Consider the following 23,661-nt stretch of genomic DNA (forward strand, 5'->3'; position numbering starts at 1 on the left):
ATTCCGTATTATTCACTTGCATAATATTCTGTATTATTCCAGGGGGGCTATAAACAAAGAGCATCTGTTAAAACTCATTGAGGCATTCCTTATGTGACTCTGGTCTACACAAGAAATAAATTGTTGTTGTTGTTGCAAGATCTCTCAATGTTTGTGGATGGACCGCTCTAGCAGACACAGAAGAATCTCCAAGTAGCAGAACCACAGAAGCACACAATTTCATGTGCGACTAGTACACTACTTTTACTGAGGAACATTTTCCCACCCGGCTACCAGGATGACCACCCACCTCTGGCAATGGAAAAGATACTTTCAGCTTGAGGTCTTGAAGGACATCTGGCAGACGCCATGAGTAGCTAACAATATCATATTCACCTCCTAGTCCATCCATCCATTATCCAACCCGCTATATCCTAACCACAGCGTCACGGGAGAGCCAATCCCAGCCAACACATGGCATAAGGCAGGAAACAAACCCCGGGCAGGGCACCAAAAACAAACACCAAGCACAATTTAGAATCGCCAATCCACCTAACCTGCATGTCTTTGGACTGTGGGAGGAAACCCACGCAGAGAACATGCAAACTCCACGCAGGGAGGACACAGGAAGCGAACCCTGGTCTCCTAACTGCGAGGCAGCAGCGTTACCCACTGCGCCAACAGTGCCACCCCTCACTGCATAGTGACATCACTATATGCATTAACTCTTTGGAAGCTTAATATTTTATTGTTTCATCAAACTCCCTTTTATTACCCAGAACTGTGAAAAACATAAAACAGCAGCACTCTCGTTGTTACATTTCCTCCGACAGCTCAAAATCCACATCTGACGGAGCAGAATCCGAGTCGTCGACAATACACGACACATCTTCGGCAGGGGATTTCTTTTGACTAGAGTGGCTGCCGGCATTTAACTCTATGTTGTAATGAAACGAACGCTGATTCATCTTTATCTCAGTGTGTTTGCTGCCATCTAGTGGATAAAACTATATAATACATTCCCGGTGATTTTTCTTGGTGGTTAGCCTTTAATTCTTAATGTGTCAACTGTTGTCGATATCTGTCTAGAAGTGTTAAGATATTTTGGTGAAATTTAGGTCGATTGAACTGAACCCATAAAGAATTATTTTACAGTATTTTGGATTATGCTCTAAACTAAAATATATCCATACATGATTATCAAAATACAAGCTTTTGTATTTTCTTCGCTGACACTGAAGAATTCTTACCAGCTGAGACAGAGAGACTGTCAATGTCACCACTTATGCAGTTACTCAGTTCCATTGGACCCCAAAAGGATGTATAATTCATCAGATTCAGCAAGCTAAAGGCAATAATAAAAACAGAAAATCAGTCGCATTATTTAAAAATCTTCTATAATCCAGCAGGCTAACACTGCACAGTAGTATTAGGCAACCATTTATCAATATTGCTTGGCACATTCTAGGGTTTTAAAATGTAAGGAATCCATTTCTTGACTTATTTTCATGTTTTACTTTGAATTTTAAATGTTGACTTTTTCAAAGTTGTGGTTTTCTTTATTGAGGAGACATCATTTTGCAGATCACATGACCTTGATCATTGTGGCGATGATGTAACAGAAATTACTCTATAAATATGGCAGCATTCACACTATACGGCATCCCTCGGTGGACAACACAACTTCAAAAGAATCTTTAGTGTCAGTTTGCTTTTCTCCCAAAAGTAGACCCAAGTGGTAGGATTTTGTTTTTGGATTTATCTTTGACTGTCGCGTATTATTCCTTTATTCCTGCTAGCCTCGGTTTAGTTTTCAAAACCTTGCTTTCCTGGCCACATCTTTTTTATCTTCTGGTATTTATCAGTGCCCATGATAATCTCTGGACACCTCAACATGTTCTTAACAAACATCATTTTATGTTAAACATGAAAATTACACCAAAGAAATAGAATTTAACTAAAAAATGTACATTCTCATCGGATCCTCCTCTAGGGGGTACCTGTATTAGTAAATTAATTCATATTAAAAAATGGTATGATAGCGATTCAAAAATATCTTTTGCAGTTTAACATACTGTTTGCTAAGCATTTGCTCTCTTGGAAATAAAGCTGCTTTGATAAATGATATTATATTGAGCACAAAATCTGATTTGTGTCATCTTAGCATGCAGCTGCTAGAATCCTAACTAGGAAAAGGAAATCCGAGCACATCACCCCAGTTCTGACGTCACTACACTGGTTGCCTGTGTCATTCAGAATTGACTTTAAAATACCGCTTATGGCTTACAAAGCCTTAAATAATCTCTGCTCCATCTTATATATCGGAGTGTCTGACATCTTACACTCCAAATCGTAACTTAGATCTTCAAATGATTGTCTGCTTAGAATTCCAAGAGCTAAACCTAAAAGAAGTGGTGAGGCAACCTTCTGCTGTCCGGCGCCTAAAATCTGGAATAGCCTGCCAATAGGAATTCGCCAGACTGATATGGTGGACTGCTAAAGACACATTACTTTAACATGGCTTTCTCATAACTTCATTTTAGTTTAATCCTGATGCTCTGCGTATTCAATTAATTATCATTACTATTCATGGTGGCTCCAAAATCCGTACTAACCCCTACTCTCTCTTCTGTTATTTGTCTGGTTTTCTGTGATGGTGATCTGCTCCACCACCACCTAATCAAAGCACCGTGATGTTCCTACATTGATGGATTAAAAGCCAGAAGTCCACATGACCATCATCATCAAGTACTTCCATGAAAACCCTGAATACAATGAGGACTGATTGAGATCATTGATGTTAGGTAGAATGCCTAGAGGGGGCCGGGTGGTTTCATGGCCTCTGAACCCCTGCAGATTTTATTTTTTTTTCCAGCTGACTGGAGTTTTTTTTTTGTTGTTTTTTTCTGTCCTCCCTGACCATTGGACCTTACTTTTATTCTATGTTAATGAGTTTTGTCTTATTTTTATTCTTACTTTGTCTTTTTTCTCTTTCTTTATCATGTAAAGCACTTTGAGCTCCATTATTTATATGAAAATGCGCTCTAGAAATAAATGTTGTTGTTGTTGTTATTGAAACCTGGCTCGGTAACTCTGACATCATTCTTTTAGCAGAGGCAGCACCAAATGGTTTTACATTCCTTCACAAATTTAGGGATACTAATCAAGGAAGAAGCCTTGGGATAATTCTATGTGATGAACTGCAAACTGCATCTAAAAATGTTTAGAGCTGATTTAAAAACCTCCTTCTTACATATAAAGCCTTAATTCTTCAAGGCCCAGCTTACTTCTCTCAACTCCTGATACAGTAAAACCTTGGACTGCGAGTAACTTGGTCTGCGAGTGTTTTGCAAGACGAGCTAAAATTTGTAATAAATTTTAACTTGATAAACGAGTGAGCGCTCTTGCAATACGAGTAGCATGTCTACGCTTTGTCCGCCGAGCGTCATGTGGGGATTGTGGGTAATCGTCTCCCATGCTCGTTCTCAGTCGGCGTGCCTCACTCATATAGTCAACGTCTGTACGAGCGTATACTGTTTACTATAGCATTGTGACCACGTGTGTGTGTGTGCTGTAATGTGCGAATCCCTGTCATGCACCCCAAAACACGAGGCTGAGTCTCAGTACTTTAGCGACATCAGCTTTATTCAGCGTGAAACCGGAACAGCACGGTTATTTATTGTGGCGGGATCTGCCGCTCTCCTATACGCAGACACAGCAATCAGGCAGGGTCGTGACGAGGTTAGTGGCAAAGTAATACTGTGCTCTTGCATTTATAATGTTCGTTGTATCACCCATCGATGGCAGGCACTTATAGCTTGACTGCAATTTTTTCTGATTCACTTTTCAGGTGAACTGCTACAGCGCTGGGAGACTGCGGTTGCTTCGGGACGCTCTTCCGTGTATTGTCCCATTTGGGGGGAATCCCAAAAGAGTTTAGAAACCTTACAATGCATAAAGCGTTTTTTTAATTTTGTGCCCAAGTGTAGTGACTCTTCAGGCAAAAGCAACTGTCATTGGAGAGGTTTCCTTTTTAAAGTCGCAAAAAAAGAAGATTCCAGTGAGCCAACAGATAGCAGGGAGTCCGTTAGGTATAGTGAAAGTCGTCCTACACAATAACCCTCCTCCTCCTCTCCTCTCTCTCGTCTCCCTCACACCAGCCACGATTCTTTTCAAAGGTAAAGTGTAGGTTAATTTGTTTTACGTATTTTTACTTTATATTTTGTATTCATCATTTTTATATAAATATTTGTGGGTTGTGAAATGAATTATCTGAGTTTCCATTATTTCTTATAAGGAAATTCACTTTGATATACAACTGCTTTGGATTACAAGCACATTTCCGGAACGAATTATGCTCGCAAACCGAGGTTCGACTGCACACCCGAGTGTGCATTAAGATCTCAAGATGTCAGCCTACTTATTCTAAGGATTAATAAAATAGAAGTGAGAGGTTCAACTTTTAATTATAGGGTCCAGAAGCTGTGGAATGATCTGCCTGCATCTATTAGAGATCCCTGTTGAGTCTCAGGTTTTAAATCCAGGCTCACTACTTAAGTCTGGCATACCCTGACTAGAGCTGCTGATTAGCTGTGTATATCACATCTCTGTTTGTCAGTAGTTTGTACAAAAATGTAAGCATTACGAACCGTTATTAACCTTCCTCTATTCTGTTTCTCTTCTTGGCATCCTGCTTTGACACTTGGCGTCACTGCTCCGTGTTCAAGCTGTTTTCCTGCCCAGTAGAAAAGTCATCTGACATACTGGGAGCCTTGGAATCAGCAGATGGGAAGGTTCTGTCATCAGAGTAGACAGGCCACAATCGACATTACTGTACAGTACAATGCCAAGAACTGGGTGGGTAACCAGTTGGCCGAGGTCTCCATGACTCTGTGTCTTTGACTTTGTCTATTATAGTTGACCGTAGACCCTCCAGAGGTTTATTTTCTTCTGCAGTTTGCATTTTCCTCAGTTCCATCTTCAACTGGTCAGAGTTTAACAGGTAATTAATGGGTATATATTTGTTGGGTTCAATTTATGTTAATCAGTTTCAAACTGCTTAGTTTTCCAGTCTGTTTAAAGAAATGTGTGTCTTTATGCGTACTCCTTATGTAGTTAGTAATTTGTAACATTTGTATCCCGATTTCACCTGAAAACTTGTGACTGCACTCACTACACAAAACATTAACTGAAATAACTGAAACTGAGATTTCCTGCAGCTTCTCCCTATACAATCCTTCTATATAAAAGCGGTCGAGTGTCCTTCCGTCCAATGAGTGCTACGCAGTTACAAGAACAAGAAAATATGAACACATAACCCCAGTTCTTAAATCTTTACACTGGCTCCCAGTTAAGTTCAGGGCAGATTTCAAAATCCTCCTTTTAACATATAAAGCATTAAATGGCCAAGGTCCGGCTTACTTGTCTGAACTTATCATGACTTACAAACCTGAGCGCACATTAAGATCTCAAGATGCCGGTCTGCTTAGGATTCCAAGGATTAATAAAATAACAGTGGGAGGTCGAGCTTTTAGTTACAGGGCCCCTAAACTGTGGAGTGGTCTGCCTGCTACTATAAGAGATGCCCCTTCAGTCTCAGCCTTTAAATCCCGGCTGAAGACTCACAACTTCAGTTTAGCACACCCTGACTAGAGCTGCTGATTAACTGTACAGACTGCATCTCTGTTGTTAGTCATTAGCACTAAAACAGAAGTAACATGATAATTATATTTGAATACTAACCCTCACCTATTCTGTTTCTTTTCTCGGTACCCAAATGTGGCAATTGGTGCCACGGCCCACCTGCCAAGTTGTTTGCCTGCCTATGGTAAAGTCATCCCTGATGGAGGATCACATGAATCATGGGAAAGAGGGGTCCTTTCATCGGAGCAATGTTTCAGCCATGGCATGGCCAAATGGGGAGGCAGCTTGATGGATGAGGTCTCCAGGAGTCTAAAAATATCCAAACCTAATTATGTCATATCATCTACTGTTAAACCGTACTTCTAAAAATTTTATTATTATGCTGTCTTAAGGAATTGTTCTGTTCTGTGTATTGTATTGTATTGACCCCCTACTTTTGACACCCACTGCACGCCCAACCTACCTGGAAAGGGGTCTCTCTTTGAACTGCCTTTCCCGTGGTTCCTTCCATTTTCCCCTACAAGGTTTTTATTGGGAGTTTTTCCTTGTCTTCTCAGAGAGTAAAGGCTGGGGGGCTGTGAAAAGGCAGGGCCTGTTAAAGCCCATTGCGGCACTTCCTGTGGGATTTTGGGCTATACAAAAATAAACTGTATTGTATTGTATTGTATTGTATTGTACGCAGGCACGGAGTTTCACACATGCCCCGAATATTTTGCAATGCACGATGGGATTTGTAGTTTCGTTTTTCCAGGTAAAAGATGATTTTCGACTCCAGACTGTGCGATATCTTCTTCTTCTTTCTTACTATATAAAAACGGTCGGGATTGTCCTTCCGTCCCGTACGTGGAAAGCGTAGCGGTATTCCGCTTATCACAGACTTACTTCTTGCAGCTTGCGGTACGAAGCGACATGATGTGAGCAGAGTTCTGGTGCTCACATCATTCCCTTGCTTTTGTGCGCGATGCGCTGGAAAAATAGACAAAATTATGTCTCTGGAAATAATTAATGTTGATGGAGTACAAATGCCTCACCGTGTAGTAAATATCAGGGGGGTTCAAAAGGACGACCACAATATAGAACAAAGTTTAAATTTCATCACAGAAATAACAGAAACTATTAAAGTAATAGCGCTCAAATGCAATATAACCAAATTACTGAGTTTGTATAAAATACTAAATTGATCTACATATTGAATTGCCTTAAGAAGTGGTCAACTTAAAAGTCGGTCGCCTTAAAAGGAGGGTCAGCCTAGTGTATTAATATTGTCCTCTGATTTCCTTTGACTTATAATCCACATTGCTATCTGACACTGCTCTCCTTTGTATTTTTGTGTACTTTGTGAAAATCTTAAATGCAAAAAATGACAACTGATTGATAAAAATGAACAGGCAACTTACCAGGTCCGTGATGCATTTTGAGATTTATTATAAAAGCACGGCAGGTATTGAACTACTGTAGGCCTGCTTTCAGGCCACTTGTAAGATGGAGGATATTCTTCTTTCTTGCAGTTTTCTACCAAAACAAAATATAATATTGCATGGCAGGTTAGGCCATTAAGTGCATGTTTGATTTATTTCAGAAAGGCAAAGATCCATGACCTAAAATAAAGTACCACACATGAAAATATCATACAAGTTAATTTTAGAAAAGACATACCAGGCAAAAATGAGTATACAGAAGTGGACAAATTTGTTGGTATCCATCACGAAAAAAAGAAGAACCCACAGTTGTCTCCATAAAAAAAGCCATTGGCACCCATCACTGTTTATTCCGTATTCAACAAAAATCAGCCCCTTTTTAGAATTTTGATTCAGAACGGAATATTTCAAATGAGAATACAAATGAAAATGTATGGACAAAAATGGAGGGACCCTTAATGTGATAATTTGTTGCATATCCTTTAGAGGCCGCTATTTGATAGAAGTGATTCCTGGAGCTCTCTGTGAGACTTCTGCACCTGTCCAGAGGTCGTTTGGCCCACTCTAGTTGAGCAAACTGCTCCAGCTGTGTCAGGATTGAAGGGGGGGTCTTCTTCTGACTTTATGTTTCAGTTCTTTCTATTGATGGGATTCCAATCAGAGCTCATAGAAGGCCAATTCTGAATAGTCCAAGGTTTTGTTCTATGCCATTTTTGGGAATCCATATAGATTTAATAAATTATACACCTTAAACCAAATTATGTTGAAATGATTACATCTATTTTCAGTGGCACCTAAACTGCCGGCATTGTGGGGCGACTACAAAGTTTTAGGTCATCCATGACTGGACAACCAGACACACAAACACCTACTCGCTACTAGAGTATGTCTCTAAATGATGAAAAACTACTCAGGCAGGAACCCACAAAGTAAGGGAAGAAAATGGAAACTGCATAACAATATGATTTCCTGGGTTGTTGGGTATCAAAACGAAGAGCAACAGGTTCTGCTGTAAGAAAGCAAGCTTGAAGGTCAAGACACAAAATATACGCACCGACTTGAATCACATGTAACTGGTCGACTTTTAAATCTTGTGGTAATGACTCTTTATTATTCATTATTCGTTCCTGGATTGTTGTCTCTAGTAAAACGGTATCATTCTTGTATATCTGAATGAGTAGGACATTGCAGATGTAACTGAAAGAAAAAGAAAAAAAAAGTGTAATCATTACCATCAAAGGTGGGTAGTAACGAGTTATATTTAATTCATTACATTTACTTGAGTAACTTTTAAAAATTTTTTTACTCCTACGAGTAGTTTTACTGCACCATACTTTTTACTTTTACTTGAGTACATTTGTGAAGAAGAAACACTACTCTTACTCCGCTACTTTGGGCAAGACTCGACTCGTTACTTTTTTCCATTTTTATGTTAAACTATATTTTTGCAAGAGAGAAGTTGCGAGTGGATCTACTGCATGACTGTTTCACCAATCAGACGTAGCCATGCAGTCACATGACTACACACAAACTTCCTGCGTCTTGCAGCGTCATGCGGGGCTCCTGTTCACTGCTAAATGGTCACAGATCTTTGTTCCCAAGCCTGCCTTTCATGTCTTTTCTCCTTTTCTTTGATTCCCCTTCTTTATTGTGCTGACCCGTATATCTACACTCCCATCTCCGTGGGCCTTAATCACACGCCGCAGGAAGCCAATAAATCAATTGAGAATGATTGGACCCGCACGTGCAGGTGCGACTCGCTCCAACTACCTCATTAACTGCCCGGGGTCGTGCAATTGCGCCCATGGGCAGCGACACGGCTTTATGGATTCGAAACTGGCCTTATGTTTTTTTTTTTTGAAGCCGCCGACCCGCTACACCACAAAGTGCATATGCAGTATCATACTGTCAGTGTACAGGAGATCTCGTCACTGTAAGTAGTTTGCACTGTTCAGACATACAAGTCACCTACTGTAAGTATCGGCTTCAAAAACTTTGTTGTGAAAAACTGAGATTTGGAACTTTGTGTTATTTGTGCATCTTTATTTTGTAAAGATGTGATTTATTTTTACTCATTTTTTTATTTGGAAATAGCAGAATTTGCACATTATTTTATATTTTTGTCTGTCTTATTACAGCATTTCTCAAAAATAAATCCTTTATTATGTTCAAACAGTTACTCAGTACTTGAGTAGTCTTTTCACCAAGTACTTTTTTTACTCCTACTTGAGTAAGTTTTTGGATGACTACTTTTTACTTCTATCCATCCATCCATTTTCTAACCCGCTGAATCCAAATACAGGGTCACGGGGGCCTGCTGGAGCCAATCCCAGCCAACACAGGGCACAAGGCAGGAACCAATCCTGGGCAGGGTGCCAACCTACCGCAGGACACACACAAACACACCCACACACCAAGCACACACCCGGGCCAATTTAGAATCGGCAATCCACCTAACCTGCATGTCTGTGGACTGTGGGAGGAAACCGGACCGCCCAGAGGAAACCCACGCAGACACGGGGAGAACATGCAAACTCCACGCAGGGAAGACCCGGGAAGTGAACCCGGGTCTCCTAACTGCAAGGCAGCAGCGCTACCACTGCGCTACCATGCCGCCCACTTTTTACTTCTACTTGAGTGATATTATTTTGAAGTAACGCTACTCTTACTTGAGTACAATTTTTGGCTACTCTACCCACCTCTGATTACCATTTATGGACTATTTATAGACAGCGATCACATTGTGAAACATATTAATTTTCAGGTCTAAATGGTCACGCATAATAGAAAGGTAGTTTGGTTTGATATTTAGGGGTCATACTACAACATGTGTATACTAAATTTAGAAGGTACAGTATTGGACATTATAGTTCTCCCCGTGTCTGTGTGGGTTTCCTCCGGGTGCTTTGGATTCCTCCCACAGTTCAAAGACATGCAGGTTTGGTGCACTGGCGATCCTAAATTGTCCCCATTGTGTGCTTGTTGTGTGTGCGTGTCCTTCGGTGGGCTGCCCGGGGTTTGTTTCCTGCCTTGCGCCCTGTGCTCGCTGGGATTGGCTCCAGCAGACCTCCATGACCCTGTAGTTAGGAAATAGCAGGTTGGATAATGGATGGATGGATGGACATTATAGGATGCTGTTCTTCATTAGTCTTTGTAAAAGGCTGAATGGGGGCATTTGCTGGTCCTTAAGGTAAAATGGCATGGAGGCACAACATTTGTATGCTACATTGCCATCCTCAATCTATTTTGTACTCCATTTGTAATAAGATCACGAACACTACTAGAAAGTAAAAGAATGGAGTAAGCAGTATTGCTGTGTCAAAGGAGCGCCTAGTAACACGGGCTTACTCGTGGTTTCATCTGGCTTTACTACTTTATTGACAGCGTAACAAAGTTCAGACACATCATAATACAAGAAAGTGTCGCTTAGGGCATGGTTGGCATGATATGATGTGTCATGTGGCATGTGCATCACATACCTAATAACCACATAGCCTCTATTATGGTCTGTTACGTGTTTCTCCCAGAGGTTTCATTTATTTTTTTCTTTTTTTAACTGCAGATTCAGTTCTGAAGGGCCGCAGTGGCTGCAGGTTTTTGCTCCAACCCAGTTGCTTAATAAGAAGCTCTTATTGCTCAAGTAACATTTCTGCTTCACTTTAGTGGTCTCGCTCGTTAAGATTTTGAACCCTTATTGCTTCTTTTAGGCTTAAACAGCTGTAGTCTTGGTTTTTAATGGCTCCTTATTGGCAATAACAATGGAAATGACAAAAGAAACCAGCATTTCTCCTTTTAGCTTATTTCCATTTACACCTCTGTGTGTATTTACCATGCACTATTGGGTTTAATTAAATACTTGAAAGGAAAGTGAAGAGAAAAAAGTGAGGCTCTGAGAATAACTCGTCTGTTTAAGACTTCCAATCATTTGGATGATATCCTTAGAAAGGGGAAGAAAATCTAGGATATGAGAATGACCTGACATGGCAGAGTTAAAGCATTAACAAGCCATGAAATTAAATTATTGGTAAGAATTGTTTTTTAATTAAGCAACTGGGTTAGAACAAAAACCTGCAACCACTGCGGCCCTCCAGGACTGAATTTGCCCACCTGTTTCTTAGAGAGTCAAGGCTGGGGGGCTGTCAAAAGGCAGGGCCCATTGCGGCACTTGCAGTGTGATTTTGGGCTATACAAAAATAAATTGTATTGTGTTATATTGTATTTTTCCTGCTTTAATTTGGTTCCCTCTACTAAGTACGTTTTCATTATCTATTATGTTTCCCTTGTTTATTCATCTAGTTTAATTCTCCCTTGTGTGCTCAGCTAATTTAGACTATTTGTTAATTATTAAATTGAAGGACAGTAACCCAGTAACATTAGGCTTTTAGCAGTACTTGAGGGCCATGATAAGCACCTCCTGCCACTTCCGTGCTGCAGTGCCATTAAGCTTATGTTATGTTCTTCTGCTCCACTTGAATCCTAATCCTCTGTTTAATTGTGTGAATTTTTTATCATTTCGTTTTGGAATTCAGGTTTTTACTGATTTTGGCTTTGTAAAAGGATTTAACATTTGGATTGTTGGCTTCGTCTGTTTGATTAAAATCAGTAGTTGTTTGCTTTTGTTTGATATTTTTGTTAATCTAATTTTGCATTTTGTGCTTTCAATTACATCTTTTAATCCTTCTTTTTTGTACTTTTTACTCAGTTATGTTAGGAGTTTTTATTTCATTAAATGAAAGGTTTTGTTTTGATATCCAGATTTTTGGACACTTCTCTCCATATATGGCTCATTCATTACAGCATTATATCTACAAAATGGAAGCACCTGCGAAAACATACGGACAAATGTCTTCACCCACAATAAACAAAAACACAAAAGAAGAAAGTAAAGACATTGCCAAAGTAACAGGAAAGATCACAGAATTAGAAACAAGACTTTTCATTGCAGTTGAAGATTGAATTTTTGATCAATAAATTATGGGGAGAAGTGGATGCCAATGAATGAGGGGGAGAAGCGGATCTTCAATTCAAATACCCACTATTGTGGGAAACGCTTCTTTCCCGTTCACATTTACCATATATACTCACGCTTAAGTCCTCCCGTGGATAACTTGATTTTACTGTATAATTTCTGCCATTTTATGATGTCGGCCGTATAAGTTGAATACGGAAAACTCCCGGTATTGATCCAAGAGAATACGATATGCGAACACCCACCTGAGAGAGTAACCACGGAGCACACAGCCTTTATTTTTTCTCGATTGTGCCTAAGTGACCACATGGTAAAACCCAAACTATTCCGAAGCGACATTTACACTGATTTGTGCTTTTTGTATCTCACACCCTCATACACCTTCATTGTAAGAGCATCCCTTATCTACAATGGAGCGTTCAAGTGGTGAAAAAAATTGGTAACTGAGCAACTGACAAAATTCGATGCGTCTGAGAAACTGGTGCGAGATTGGAGGAGGCAAGAAGATGTAAAAAAAAAAAAATAAGTGTCGTATTATTGAACGGGCGTATAAGTCGGGGTCTGCTTTTATGATCGATTTTTTGGGTTTCAAGACCCAACTTATACACGAATATATACAGTATACCGAGTTTTCCAAAAGTAAGTTTTAATAGTACTTTAGCACAACATGCTTATACTGTACTGTATTTTGCACATTCTGAGCATAAGAATGAATAACGGACAAGTAGATTATGCGAAATGAGTTGCAATTTTTTTTTATTTGTTTTTTCCATGGAAGTGTTGCACATCAAGTGGTAGTCACTGCGGGGTCCTGTTCAGTTTGAATCTTTGATATGTTATTTTCCATGAAAACATAAGATTAAAATTTTTTCTCGGTTGCCACTACAATGTGATAACATATTAACATATTTTTTGGGTGGAGTATTCCTTTTTTTGAAATAACACAATAGATTTGACGTGTTCAAAGTTTATTAAAGTAATCGAAATCGTTTGCTGCGTTCTTGCGTGAAATTATTAAATGGTAAATAAAATAATGAAATCTTTAATAAAGCATTTGTTTCTTCACTATGAACCTGACGCAAACAATTTTGTATAATCACAGTGTAGAACATTAAAAAATGTTTTTGAACTTTAAACAAGCATTCATTACCTTGCAGTACTTCTTTTACTTCTTGCTGCACTCTTAGGTTGAATGCTAAATAGTAGAAAAAAATGAAATAAAAAAAAAAATCATAAATGATCCCAAATGTCTGAAATTTCATTTATTAAATTTGTTGTTTTCTTAAGCCCATTGTGGCAGGAAGGCGTTGCTACTTTGCAGTGCTTGGACTCTTAATTCAGTTCAAGCCTATGATGAGCTGTCTAACTGCACTGCAAAAAATGCATACACAAAAACTAGACAAAAAAAAAACCAAAACAACTTTACATGGAGTTATTTTGCTTTTATTTAGCAAAACAATCTGCCAGTGGGGTAAGCAAAACGTACTTGACGAGGTTTCTTAAAATATGTTAAATAATTGCAAATAAAGATTTTTGACAAGTCAGTAATTCTTACAATAAGGTAAAACAAGATTTAATGTCATGATATAAATACTTTTCACTTGCTTAGATTTAATGTTTTTGCAGTCTATCTTTCTTTTTTTAACATTTTATTGAATTTATTAAAAGCAAACTAACATTCCATACAAGTAATTAAAACTTGACAAACTAAATTCAAATCAACACCCTCTATGAGAAAGAGAGCAAGGTCAACAGCCAGAGCAAAACTTCAAGTTTTTCTATTTATCACATAGTGCCTTTCATGCCTGTCCATCTATCTATTTATTATATAGTGCCTTTCACATCTATCTATCTGTTATATAGTGCCTTTCATGTCTATCTATCTATCTATCGATTATATAGTGCCTTTCATGTCTATCTATCTATTTATTATATATTGCCTTTCACATCTATCTAATATATTATATTGTGCCTTTCATATCTTTCTATCATATATATTGTGCCTTTCATATCTATCTATCTATCAGATATGCCTTTCACATCTATCGTTCTATTTATTTGTGTGATATAGTGCCTCTTATAGCTCTCTAAACTATTTGTATTATATATTTGCTTTCATCTTTATGTTAAATAGTTAGAATACCAAACACAATCTTGCATGACAAATGCATATATACCACGATGTTTGTGAAGAAATAACTTTGAATTACCGAACTTCTCCTTTAACTCCCATCCCCTTTTTGAGTACAGAAGCCAATCCCATTCTCTGCTGTCCTTTGACATCCTAATGTAATTCAGGCATGAAATTGGAAACCAAATAAAATATCCTTACCTCACATTGGCTACGTAAACTGTATGCGTCCAGTTTTCAAATGTCTGGTTCAGCTGCAGCATAAATAAACATTATCAGCATTTTTCTAAACTCGGAGAGACTGAACATTGAACACTGAAATATGTATGAATACAAATTAGACTGTAACTTTTATATTGATTTTTATTATTTTGTCTCTGTAAAATATATTATTTGAAGGAAAAAGGCTTTTAAAAAGTGGGACACAATGAGGGTTGAATGTCTTACCCAGGCGCCGACTGCATTTTCCACGTCCTGCTCGTTAGCGAGATGTTGGTTATCATAAATAACAAATGAAAGCCGGTAGTACAATCCATCTGTTTAAAGAATAACGTGAATTAGCACAAAACCAGCACTGCAAAGGTTTCCAACAAACACTCAAACAATAATCATTGAGCAGATGTGATTGCAGTTAGGAAAATTCTTTTAAAATTGTCTGTTTACAAATCATATTATGGCATAAATTTGGCCAAAAAGTGGTGAATGTTTTGCTTTGGATAATTGTGTTGAATTACTAAGTAATTTTTCAAAGTTTTTTAAATGTTAAAAAACTACATAATTTCCATTTTTTTGTTAAGAGTTACAAGTTTAGGAAAGAAAACAGCAATAAGGAAATGATTATTTCCAGCCTAATAGTAGAATTAAGTCACTGAAAATGCTGTCTGTCTGATCTGCCGATACCAGGGTTCTTTAAAGTATGGATGGCTGCTCACTAGTTATCGTTGGATTTTTGTATTTAGTGGTATTTGGTCACCGAGGCTCGATTAAACAATCGCCATTGCTATGACAATCGTTCTCGATTATTCCCACCCAACGACCGTCTAGTTCTCCAAAGGCGACTCTGGTGATCTTCCACAATTCTCCACGGGGGGACCACCCCAAACTCTGACAATCATCCCAAGATGGATCCTCTGATGATTGTCCGACATTCAACAAGCAATGGGTCTCAAAGACACTTACAAATACAAGATTGGGTCTCAACCAAAAAATAAAGTTTCAGTAACCCTGCACTAAACAATGGATTCTTTAAGATCGTAAACCTGACACACTCTTTCAACATTTGCTGAGTATGCGAGCGATGTCGTTCGATTCTTGCATCTCCAGCACATATGTTTTGCAAATGACCTAAATTTAAATCAGTTTGGGCAAATATTTTTTGTACATCTCTCAGACAGACATGGGTTTAAAACCGCACTAACACATTAAAGCCCATGTCACATTACACACACTTCAGTTTTTGTGATTTTGTTTTTCCTTTTAATTACACTAAAACTTTGAAAACAAATCTACCTTGACTGTAGAATCGTTCGTGTTATACGTCACACTTGGTGGCCTCAACCTTTGCCATCCCAGTTGCTGGAAACTCTAAAGAAACGCAGCCTTCTGGTTTTGCTCTGGTCACTTGGCAATATGGAGACGTTAGTTTTAACCCAACCATCATGTTGCCAGGGAGATGTTCTTTCACGAATGGATGATAATAGCTGAGCTAAAAAATGAATCAAAACTGTAAGAGCTAGAAAGGTTCTCTGGAGCTGCAATGTCGTATATTTCTCTGTTATGATTAATTTGAGCTTCTCTTTCATTTTCTTGATTTTCCCTGAAGGTGGACTACTTATCTACAGTAGATGCCACCTTGAGGGGGGTGTTTAACACTCAATTCTGTGTTCAGAGCTTTGTTTTAGAAGTTTAATACTTTTTACTGTCCTTTCCAATGCCATTTTGTTTTTGGGGACGGTGCTACACTTTTAGAAGTTTTGTGTCATGAGGATTGCCCATGATGCACTGGGGCCACACCCCTCATGATGTCATAAGTGCGCCAGTGTAAAGATCCCCCTAAAATAGCCACAAATATCTGAGACTGAACCCAATGTAGCATACCACTTATTTTCTTCTTTGGTATTATTGGTATTTTGAAATTAAACTCTGCTTTTTAACTTCAATTTTTGGTGTATGGTTTGGTTTTAATGTTCTCTCTTTTTGTTTTTGACCTTTGCTTTGCCCTTTTTTATCCTAATCCTCACTCTTTAGTTATTTGGAGTGACTGCTCTTGTTACAGTCGGTACAAAATGGGAATTAGAATTGAGCATTTTGGCTTCCAATTGACGTATGAAAAAATAACTGAGAGACAGAGGAGGAGGAGGAGATGGCTGTCTGAGAGGAAAAAATAAAAAAAGAAAAGGAAAATAAATGGAAAAGGTGGGAATTCTTCCAGTCTTAACAGGTTTTTCAATCCTAAATAGGTTATGATTAATTAGGTTATTAAATTCACCACTTAGTTGGCCTTTTAAACAAACATGTTAGACTAACAGTGTAATGTCAGTACTTTTCACTCTTCGGAGACTGCGGCGCTTCAAAAGAAAAAAAAATAAAGAGATCAAATACATTTACAGCAATATATTCATTGGCAGTAAATAAATCAGAATTTTATACATATATAGTATATGTATATAAAGTGTGTGTACATGTGTATGCGTGTGTTTGTGTGTGTGTGTGTGTGTGTCTGTGTATATATATATATATAATATATTAAATCTCTTGGCAGAAAGTCTCGTCTTGCAGAACGTGAGTTCTTGATATTTTTTAGTTTATAATTTAAAAATGGAGTAAGGATCTGAAAATCTAACAACATCATATTAAAGTTCCATAAATTCCGAAAAGAATGATACCAAACATATGTATATATGTAGGATTTAAAATAAGCCCGATTTAAAGTTTGAAAAAATATGTGACATAAAATCTGTTGCACTTATAGGCATTGGATTTTATATATATAGAGTAGATAAATATACATATACACTCACCTAAAGGATTATTAGGACCACCATACTAATACGGTGTTTGACCTCCTTTCGCCTTCAGAACTGCCTTAATTCTACGTGGCATTGATTCAACAAGGTGCTGAAAGCATTCTTTAGAAACGTTGGCCCGTATTGATAGGATAGCATCTTGAAGTTGATGGAGATTTGTGGGATGCACATCCAGGGCATGAAGCTCCCGTTCCACCACATCCCAAAGATGCTCTATTGGGTTGAGATCTGGTGACTGCGGGGGCCATTTTAGTACAGTGAACTCATTGTCATGTTCAAGAAACCAGTTTGAAATGATTCGAGCTTTGTGACATGGTGCATTATCCTGCTGGAAGTAGCCATCAGAGGATGGGTACATGGTGGTCATGAAGGGATGGACATGGTCAGAAACAATGCTCAGGTAGCCCGTGGCATTTAAACGATGCCCAATTGGCACTAAGGGGCCTAAGAAAACATCCCCCACACCATTACACCACCACAACCAGCCTGCACAGTGGTAGCAAGGCATGATGGATCCATGTTCTCATTCTGTTTATGCCAAATTCTGACCATTTGAATGTCTCAACAGAAATCGAGACTCATCAGACCAGGCAACATTTTTCCAGTCTTCAACTGTCCAATTTTGGTGAGCTTGTGCAAATTGTAGCCTCTTTTTCTTATTTGTAGTGGAGATGAGTGTTACCGGTGGGGTCTTCTGCTGTTGTAGCCCATCCGCCTCAAGGTTGTGCGTGTTGTGGCTTCACAAATGCTTTGCTGCATACCTCGGTTGTAACGAGTGGTTATTTCACTCAAAGTTGCTCTTCTATCAGCTTGAATCAGTCGGCCCTTTCTCCTCTGACCTCTAGCATCAACAAGGCATTTTCGCCCACAGGACTGCCGCATACTGGATGTTTTTCCCTTTTCACACCATTCTTTGTAAACCCTAGAAATGGTTGTGCGTAAAAATCCCAGTAACTGAGCAGATTGTGAAATACTCAGACCGGCCCGTCTGGCACCAACAACCATGCCACGCTCAAAATTGCTTAAATCCCCTTTCTTTCCCATTCTGACATTCAGTTTGGAGTTCAGGAGATTGTCTTGACCAGGACCACACCGCTAAATGCATTGAAGCAACTGCCATGTGATTGGTTGATTAGATAATGGCATTAATGAGAAATTGAACAGGTGTTCCTAATAATCCTTTAGGTGAGTGTATATATTTATTTATCTACTCTATATATATAAAATCCAATGCCTATAAGTGCAACAGATTTTATGTCACATATTTTTTCAAACTTTAAATCGGGCTTATTTTAAATCCTACATATATACATATGTTTGGTATTATTCTTTTCGGAATTTATGGAACTTTAATATGATGTTGTTAGATTTTCAGATCCTTACTCTGTTTTTAAATTATAAACTAAAAAATATCAAGAACTCACGTTCTGCAAGACGAGACTTTCTGCCAAGAGATTTAACCATGGAAATAAAAGACAAAGAGTAGGACAGTTCCTGTACAGGATTTTAAATGTTCAAAGCGCTGTGAGAGATGCTGATCATGGCCAGCAGCTGATCGAGCAAAGAGGAGGTAAAAAAAAAAAACAAAACTGTATTTGTTTCCCATGGTATCACCGTTTAAGAGGGGGTTTCGGAGGAGCGGCCGCGTCTCCTTGGGGTGCGTTCAGCCCCCCTCTTTACAACGTCAGTGACAGAGACGTGAAGTGGCTGGCACATAGCGCAGACAAGGGGGGTTGGTGAGCGACATGAGCAGGGGGCAAGCCCCTAGTATGTATATATATATATATATATATATTCATTGCATTCGTAGTCTGAGTCCCAACCTGATTATATGGGTGGTTACCTACCAGGTAACATATGTGGTTGGTCTGCCATTCGGCAAACATCCGCCATGGGGCCCTCTTTCAGTTGCGAGAAGCAGATCATGGAATGTTGCATAGTTTACTGTCAAGTAATGCAAAGAGTACGCGACACGTGTTTTGCCCTTATTTGGGCTCATCAGGCGTACACACTCCACTGCTCCACTTGCAATATATACTGTATATATATTAATATATATATATATATAAACACATCAGTATGATAATATGATCATGTTAACAATACCAAGCAATATCTAATAATGTTCTGTATGTTTTTCGCTGCAAAATATCAGAACTATTTTTGCTTTAGCATTAATATTTTTAAACACCTGACCCCATAATTATAATTGATACATTACATTTTTTTTTCTTCTTTTTAACATCACACATCTGATATAATCATTTGAGAATTATAAAAAGAATAAGGGAAAAAAAACCAACAAACAAGCGATTGCCTGCCTAAAGTAAACTCTTTATGACATAACGATATTGATGTGTAAAAACCAAGTTAATCAATTACAGCAGTGATAAAGATGCAAAGATATCAGAATCTTTCGGTTATATGCTGAATTTACCTTTCGTGAAACTGTTATTAGGTGTGAGTTTAAATTAAATTAAAAATAAACCAAAACTCTGTGTTCTTGTATGAGTAAGAGCAGTCTCCTCCGAGTTCACCAACAGCTACTTTGATTTTGATGAAGCACATGCTAATCACAGATTTGAAGAATGAATTATCCTACTTTTTGGTTAAAAGGTCATTTTCTACAAACTTCTTCATTTTGTGCAAGTGAGCAATTTAAGATCATTGACAGTACCATGCTGACTAATAGAATTCACTGCTACTCATACAACTATAAACGAAATTTAAGTGAAATTAGAAAAGCAGTATTCATTCTACTTCTATGTTAAATTTCCATATATACTATGCATTTGTAGCACATACTTTTGTCGGTTTTAGGTCCACAATCGCACACAATATCGCTTTCATTTTGACATGGGCACAGTGTAAAATTATCGTGTTTAATGCTGATCCAGTTGTCGCTGGTGGTAAACTCATAAATTCCAGTGTTTAAATTATCGCTAATAGCTCCAGAGAGTGTTATCAGTGCATTTGATTCTCTTGCAGGAGGATCCAACATTAAGTCCCAAAGTGTCATATTCTCCACCTCAGTGAAAATGATAGGTTGGCTGCTGCCATCATCCCAAAACTGTAGGTTGTCATCTCCACTGATTATCTCCACATCTACAGTGCCGTTTTGCATAACAGGCTCAGCGGAAAATGGCTTTAGAGTGCTAGTTTGATTTTCACTACTTGTATTATGAACAAAAAATGTCCAAAAATCTTCTCCTTCTGAAGAAAAAGACCCGTTGACGCCACTAGAGTCTTGTGGTTCTGAATGAAATGTTATACTAGTAGTGGCTAGTACCATTAGAAATTCCTCTGAAAGCTCTTCTTGAGTTTGGGGGGTACCAGATCCATCACTTTTATGTTCTACCTCAGTTTCGTAAGTTGTCCCCATAGACTGTGACACCACAGTTGATCTGTCGAGATCGGTAGAAGGCTTAGAGAACATTAGTGGTAGAGGAGGTGTGGGGAAGGTGAATACTAAACTGGGTTCTTGTAAATGATCACTGTTCTGAATTTTCAAGGAATAATCATCTTCCAACATATAACTTCCAGAATGAGACATAAATTTAGCAGAGGACACTGGAGGGATATCGAAAGGCAAATCATAGGTCTCACTGGGCTCTGAATACACCTTAGAAGTTTTGGTTATTACCAAGGAAGACCTCAACTGGGAAAAATTACTATTGTTTTCCAGTGACTCAGTATATTTGGAGTCCGCTGTCCCTTTGTGAATGCCCTCGGTTAACATTTGCTTGGAAGAAGGGAAGGCCAGATTTATATTATCCATCCCAGAAATTGACCCACTAGTGATTCTGTATCGATCATACAGAATGTTAGTCACGTTATACAGGTCTGTGGGCACTTCGTCTACGGCATGGAAAGGATCATCTCTCAGAGAAGCGGAGATATTTTCGATTTGTTGCCACAATGGCTTTGAGACATTTTTCTCCAGAGTCTTTAATACTTCATGAAATGGTGAAATGGTTTGTGGAAAACGTGAATAGTTGTAATCAGGCGTAAATACCTTCTCAATATCTTTAGGGAATTGAAGAGGTGTACCTAAAACCGGTGTATTTATGTTTAATTCTGTGCTATTAGTTGAAAGGCTAGATTTATTTCTTTGAACAGGCACTGCAACGGATGGGGATAAAAGATCTAGCCCAACCAAAAGTGAAAAATCCTTATTTGAGAAGAATGGATTCTCCAAAGTCTTTGAAAACTGGTGGATATTTGATAACTCTGAGTCGGATAGACTCGATGATTGTGCTACCTTATATCGTTCGTTACTCTTAATTTCACGTGCAGAATTCATCGTAACTAGCGTGAAATCTTGTTCTGGGAAAGAGAACAATTCATCAGGAAGATTCTCGATATTCTCAGTCATTGTTAACTCATGGGGCACCACAGAAGATGACCTGCCACTGTTCACTGGCTCATAAATTTCACTCTTATGCCATATTGATGGTAACATGTTGGAAATGTGAGAGTGAAAGGATTGTGTATTTGGACCCAGTAATTCTGATACTAGTATCTTGGATTTAGATTTCTTAGTAAAGGTGTCTTCACCATCCTTTACTGTGAAAGTTTGGGAAGGTAATACTGGGGTTGACTGTATGAATGGTATATTGTCTATGTGAACAGATTTGTCATTAAATACAGATAAAGCAAACACGGTCAGGTCAGTGCTAGAAATGAAATTATGAATTGGGTACATCACTGAAGACATCTGCAATTTCAGACTTTCTTCGATGGGGTGGTTTTGAACAAAAAGGACCAACGCAGGGTCCGGCGTATGGTCATCACGGGGTGCTGTAGGACGGCTGATTTCAACAGTAGAAAAAGTTGAAGTCGGGTGAATGTGGAACCCGGAAAGCAAAGTCCCATAAGATGGGTTGAAATACCCAGAAGTCTGCAAGCTGCTGTGATAAGCTGTTGACGATTTCCTAATCCATTCTGGTGATGAGGTTAGACTTTCAGAAATGGAGGCAGAAGTTTTCATGAAACTGAAGGGTGTTGTTTCAACTTGGGGTTTAAAAAATAAAATGGAAAGTAACTGATGTGAATCTCTGGCAACAGCAGAGCGTAACTCCAGGTTTTCATTTGGTGGATTCTGTAGTGTCTGATGTTCAGAAATATTTAGGCCGAGTACGCTTAGGTTTTCATATATTGAGTATGATGGCTCAAAGTCGTAAAAGGGGAAACTGGATGAAAGCTCCATGCCGCTAAAGAAGCCTTCCCTTAGGTCAGTGTCGTACATCAAAGGCAAAGCGCCAGATCCATACTCCGCAATCTCTGTCAGGTTGATCGTTGCATTCTCGTTCCCATCTTTTATAAGCCAGAAAAAAGACAGTGGCTTGTTCTTGCGATTTTGGACTGAAGCACTATCGTTTTTTTCACTGCTGTTTTTGTTGTAAAATGAAAACGTTTTTTCATTGGAACTAACAGTTTCAGCAGACACAGTGGCCGTTTGCGTTACTGATTCAACCAGTTTGCTCTGGACCCCCGATACTTCTGGTTTACTCAAATATACAGCCGTTCTTTCCTGAAAGCGAGTGACAGTCTCAGGCTTTCTTTTAACCGGCCTGATAAGCGGTGTGGAAATGATTCCCAAGATGGTTTTAGACGTCTTTGAGCGTTGCCTTATAAATGTCTGGAAATAGCCTGCGGTTTTTTCATCCATATCGATCAGCGCAGATGAACGATTTTCTCTTTCTTGAATACCTGCTCCATTTGAGTCAAGTGAGGAAAAAAATCTCGTTTAACAAAACAATCTTTATCTAAAAAAGCAATAATTCAAAATTCTACCATCTGAATGTTGTACAACACCACATTTGTTTATGATAAATCAAAAATTAATAAAGAGTTTTGTTTGTGTTTTGATAATGCTAAAATTGAATAACAAAATGGGACCTGGGGGAAAATTTTCGGTCAATCTTAAGAAGGGCTTATAACATTCTCACCTACAGCCTAGTGTCTTATTTATGCATTTTCTGGTAATTTGGTTTGCTTTCAAAACCCTAAAGCATGCATTTAGGTTGACTGAATAATCTAAACGGACCTGGCATGAATGAATGTGAGTGAGGGACTTATTCATGTGATGGACTAGTAACCTATCCAGGCTTAGCACCTGGTCTAACAGGACAGGCCCTATTGTCGTGATCCTGAACTAGAAAGAGTCGCTTCTTAAAATGGAAAGGTGGACATCACAGTGGCTTATCTCTGCTCCTTAACTGCCCAGAGTTGAAACCGTATGGCCACATTCTTCACTAGTTTGTCACAGATGGACTCCTTGTATTGAGCCTGCTGGCCCTGTTGTGTCCAATCAGTGTGCCAGGATACCAAGCCAATAATCCATACATCTATCCATTTTCTAGATCTTATTATTCCATTGCAGAGTCACAGAGATCTTGAGATAACTAGATAGGAATAACCGTAGACAATCCACTATACCACACTCACTGTTTTAAGCCAACCAGTGATAATATGCACATCTACTGTAATTAC

General features: G+C 38.7%; 1 protein-coding gene across 21 annotated transcripts in view; it reads right to left on the minus strand.

Annotated features, from left to right (window-relative positions):
• adgrg6 (adhesion G protein-coupled receptor G6) overlaps positions 1-23,661 on the minus strand; it is a 175,305-nt gene that overhangs the window by 57,048 nt on the left and 94,596 nt on the right. For all 21 annotated transcript variants that reach the window (XM_039737806.1, XM_039737790.1, XM_039737808.1 and 18 more), the window contains 6 exons: positions 14,588-14,676; positions 14,342-14,394; positions 13,160-13,204; positions 8,095-8,237; positions 7,020-7,134; positions 1,230-1,324 (listed from right to left, as the gene is read on the minus strand). In XM_039737806.1, coding sequence (XP_039593740.1) covers positions 1,230-1,324; positions 7,020-7,134; positions 8,095-8,237; positions 13,160-13,204; positions 14,342-14,394; positions 14,588-14,676 — 540 coding nt within the window. The remainder of the gene's footprint in view (positions 1-1,229; positions 1,325-7,019; positions 7,135-8,094; positions 8,238-13,159; positions 13,205-14,341; positions 14,395-14,587; positions 14,677-23,661) is intronic.

This window comes from Polypterus senegalus, chromosome 16 (genome assembly GCF_016835505.1).
Source record: "Polypterus senegalus isolate Bchr_013 chromosome 16, ASM1683550v1, whole genome shotgun sequence".
Taxonomy (NCBI): domain Eukaryota; kingdom Metazoa; phylum Chordata; class Cladistia; order Polypteriformes; family Polypteridae; genus Polypterus; species Polypterus senegalus.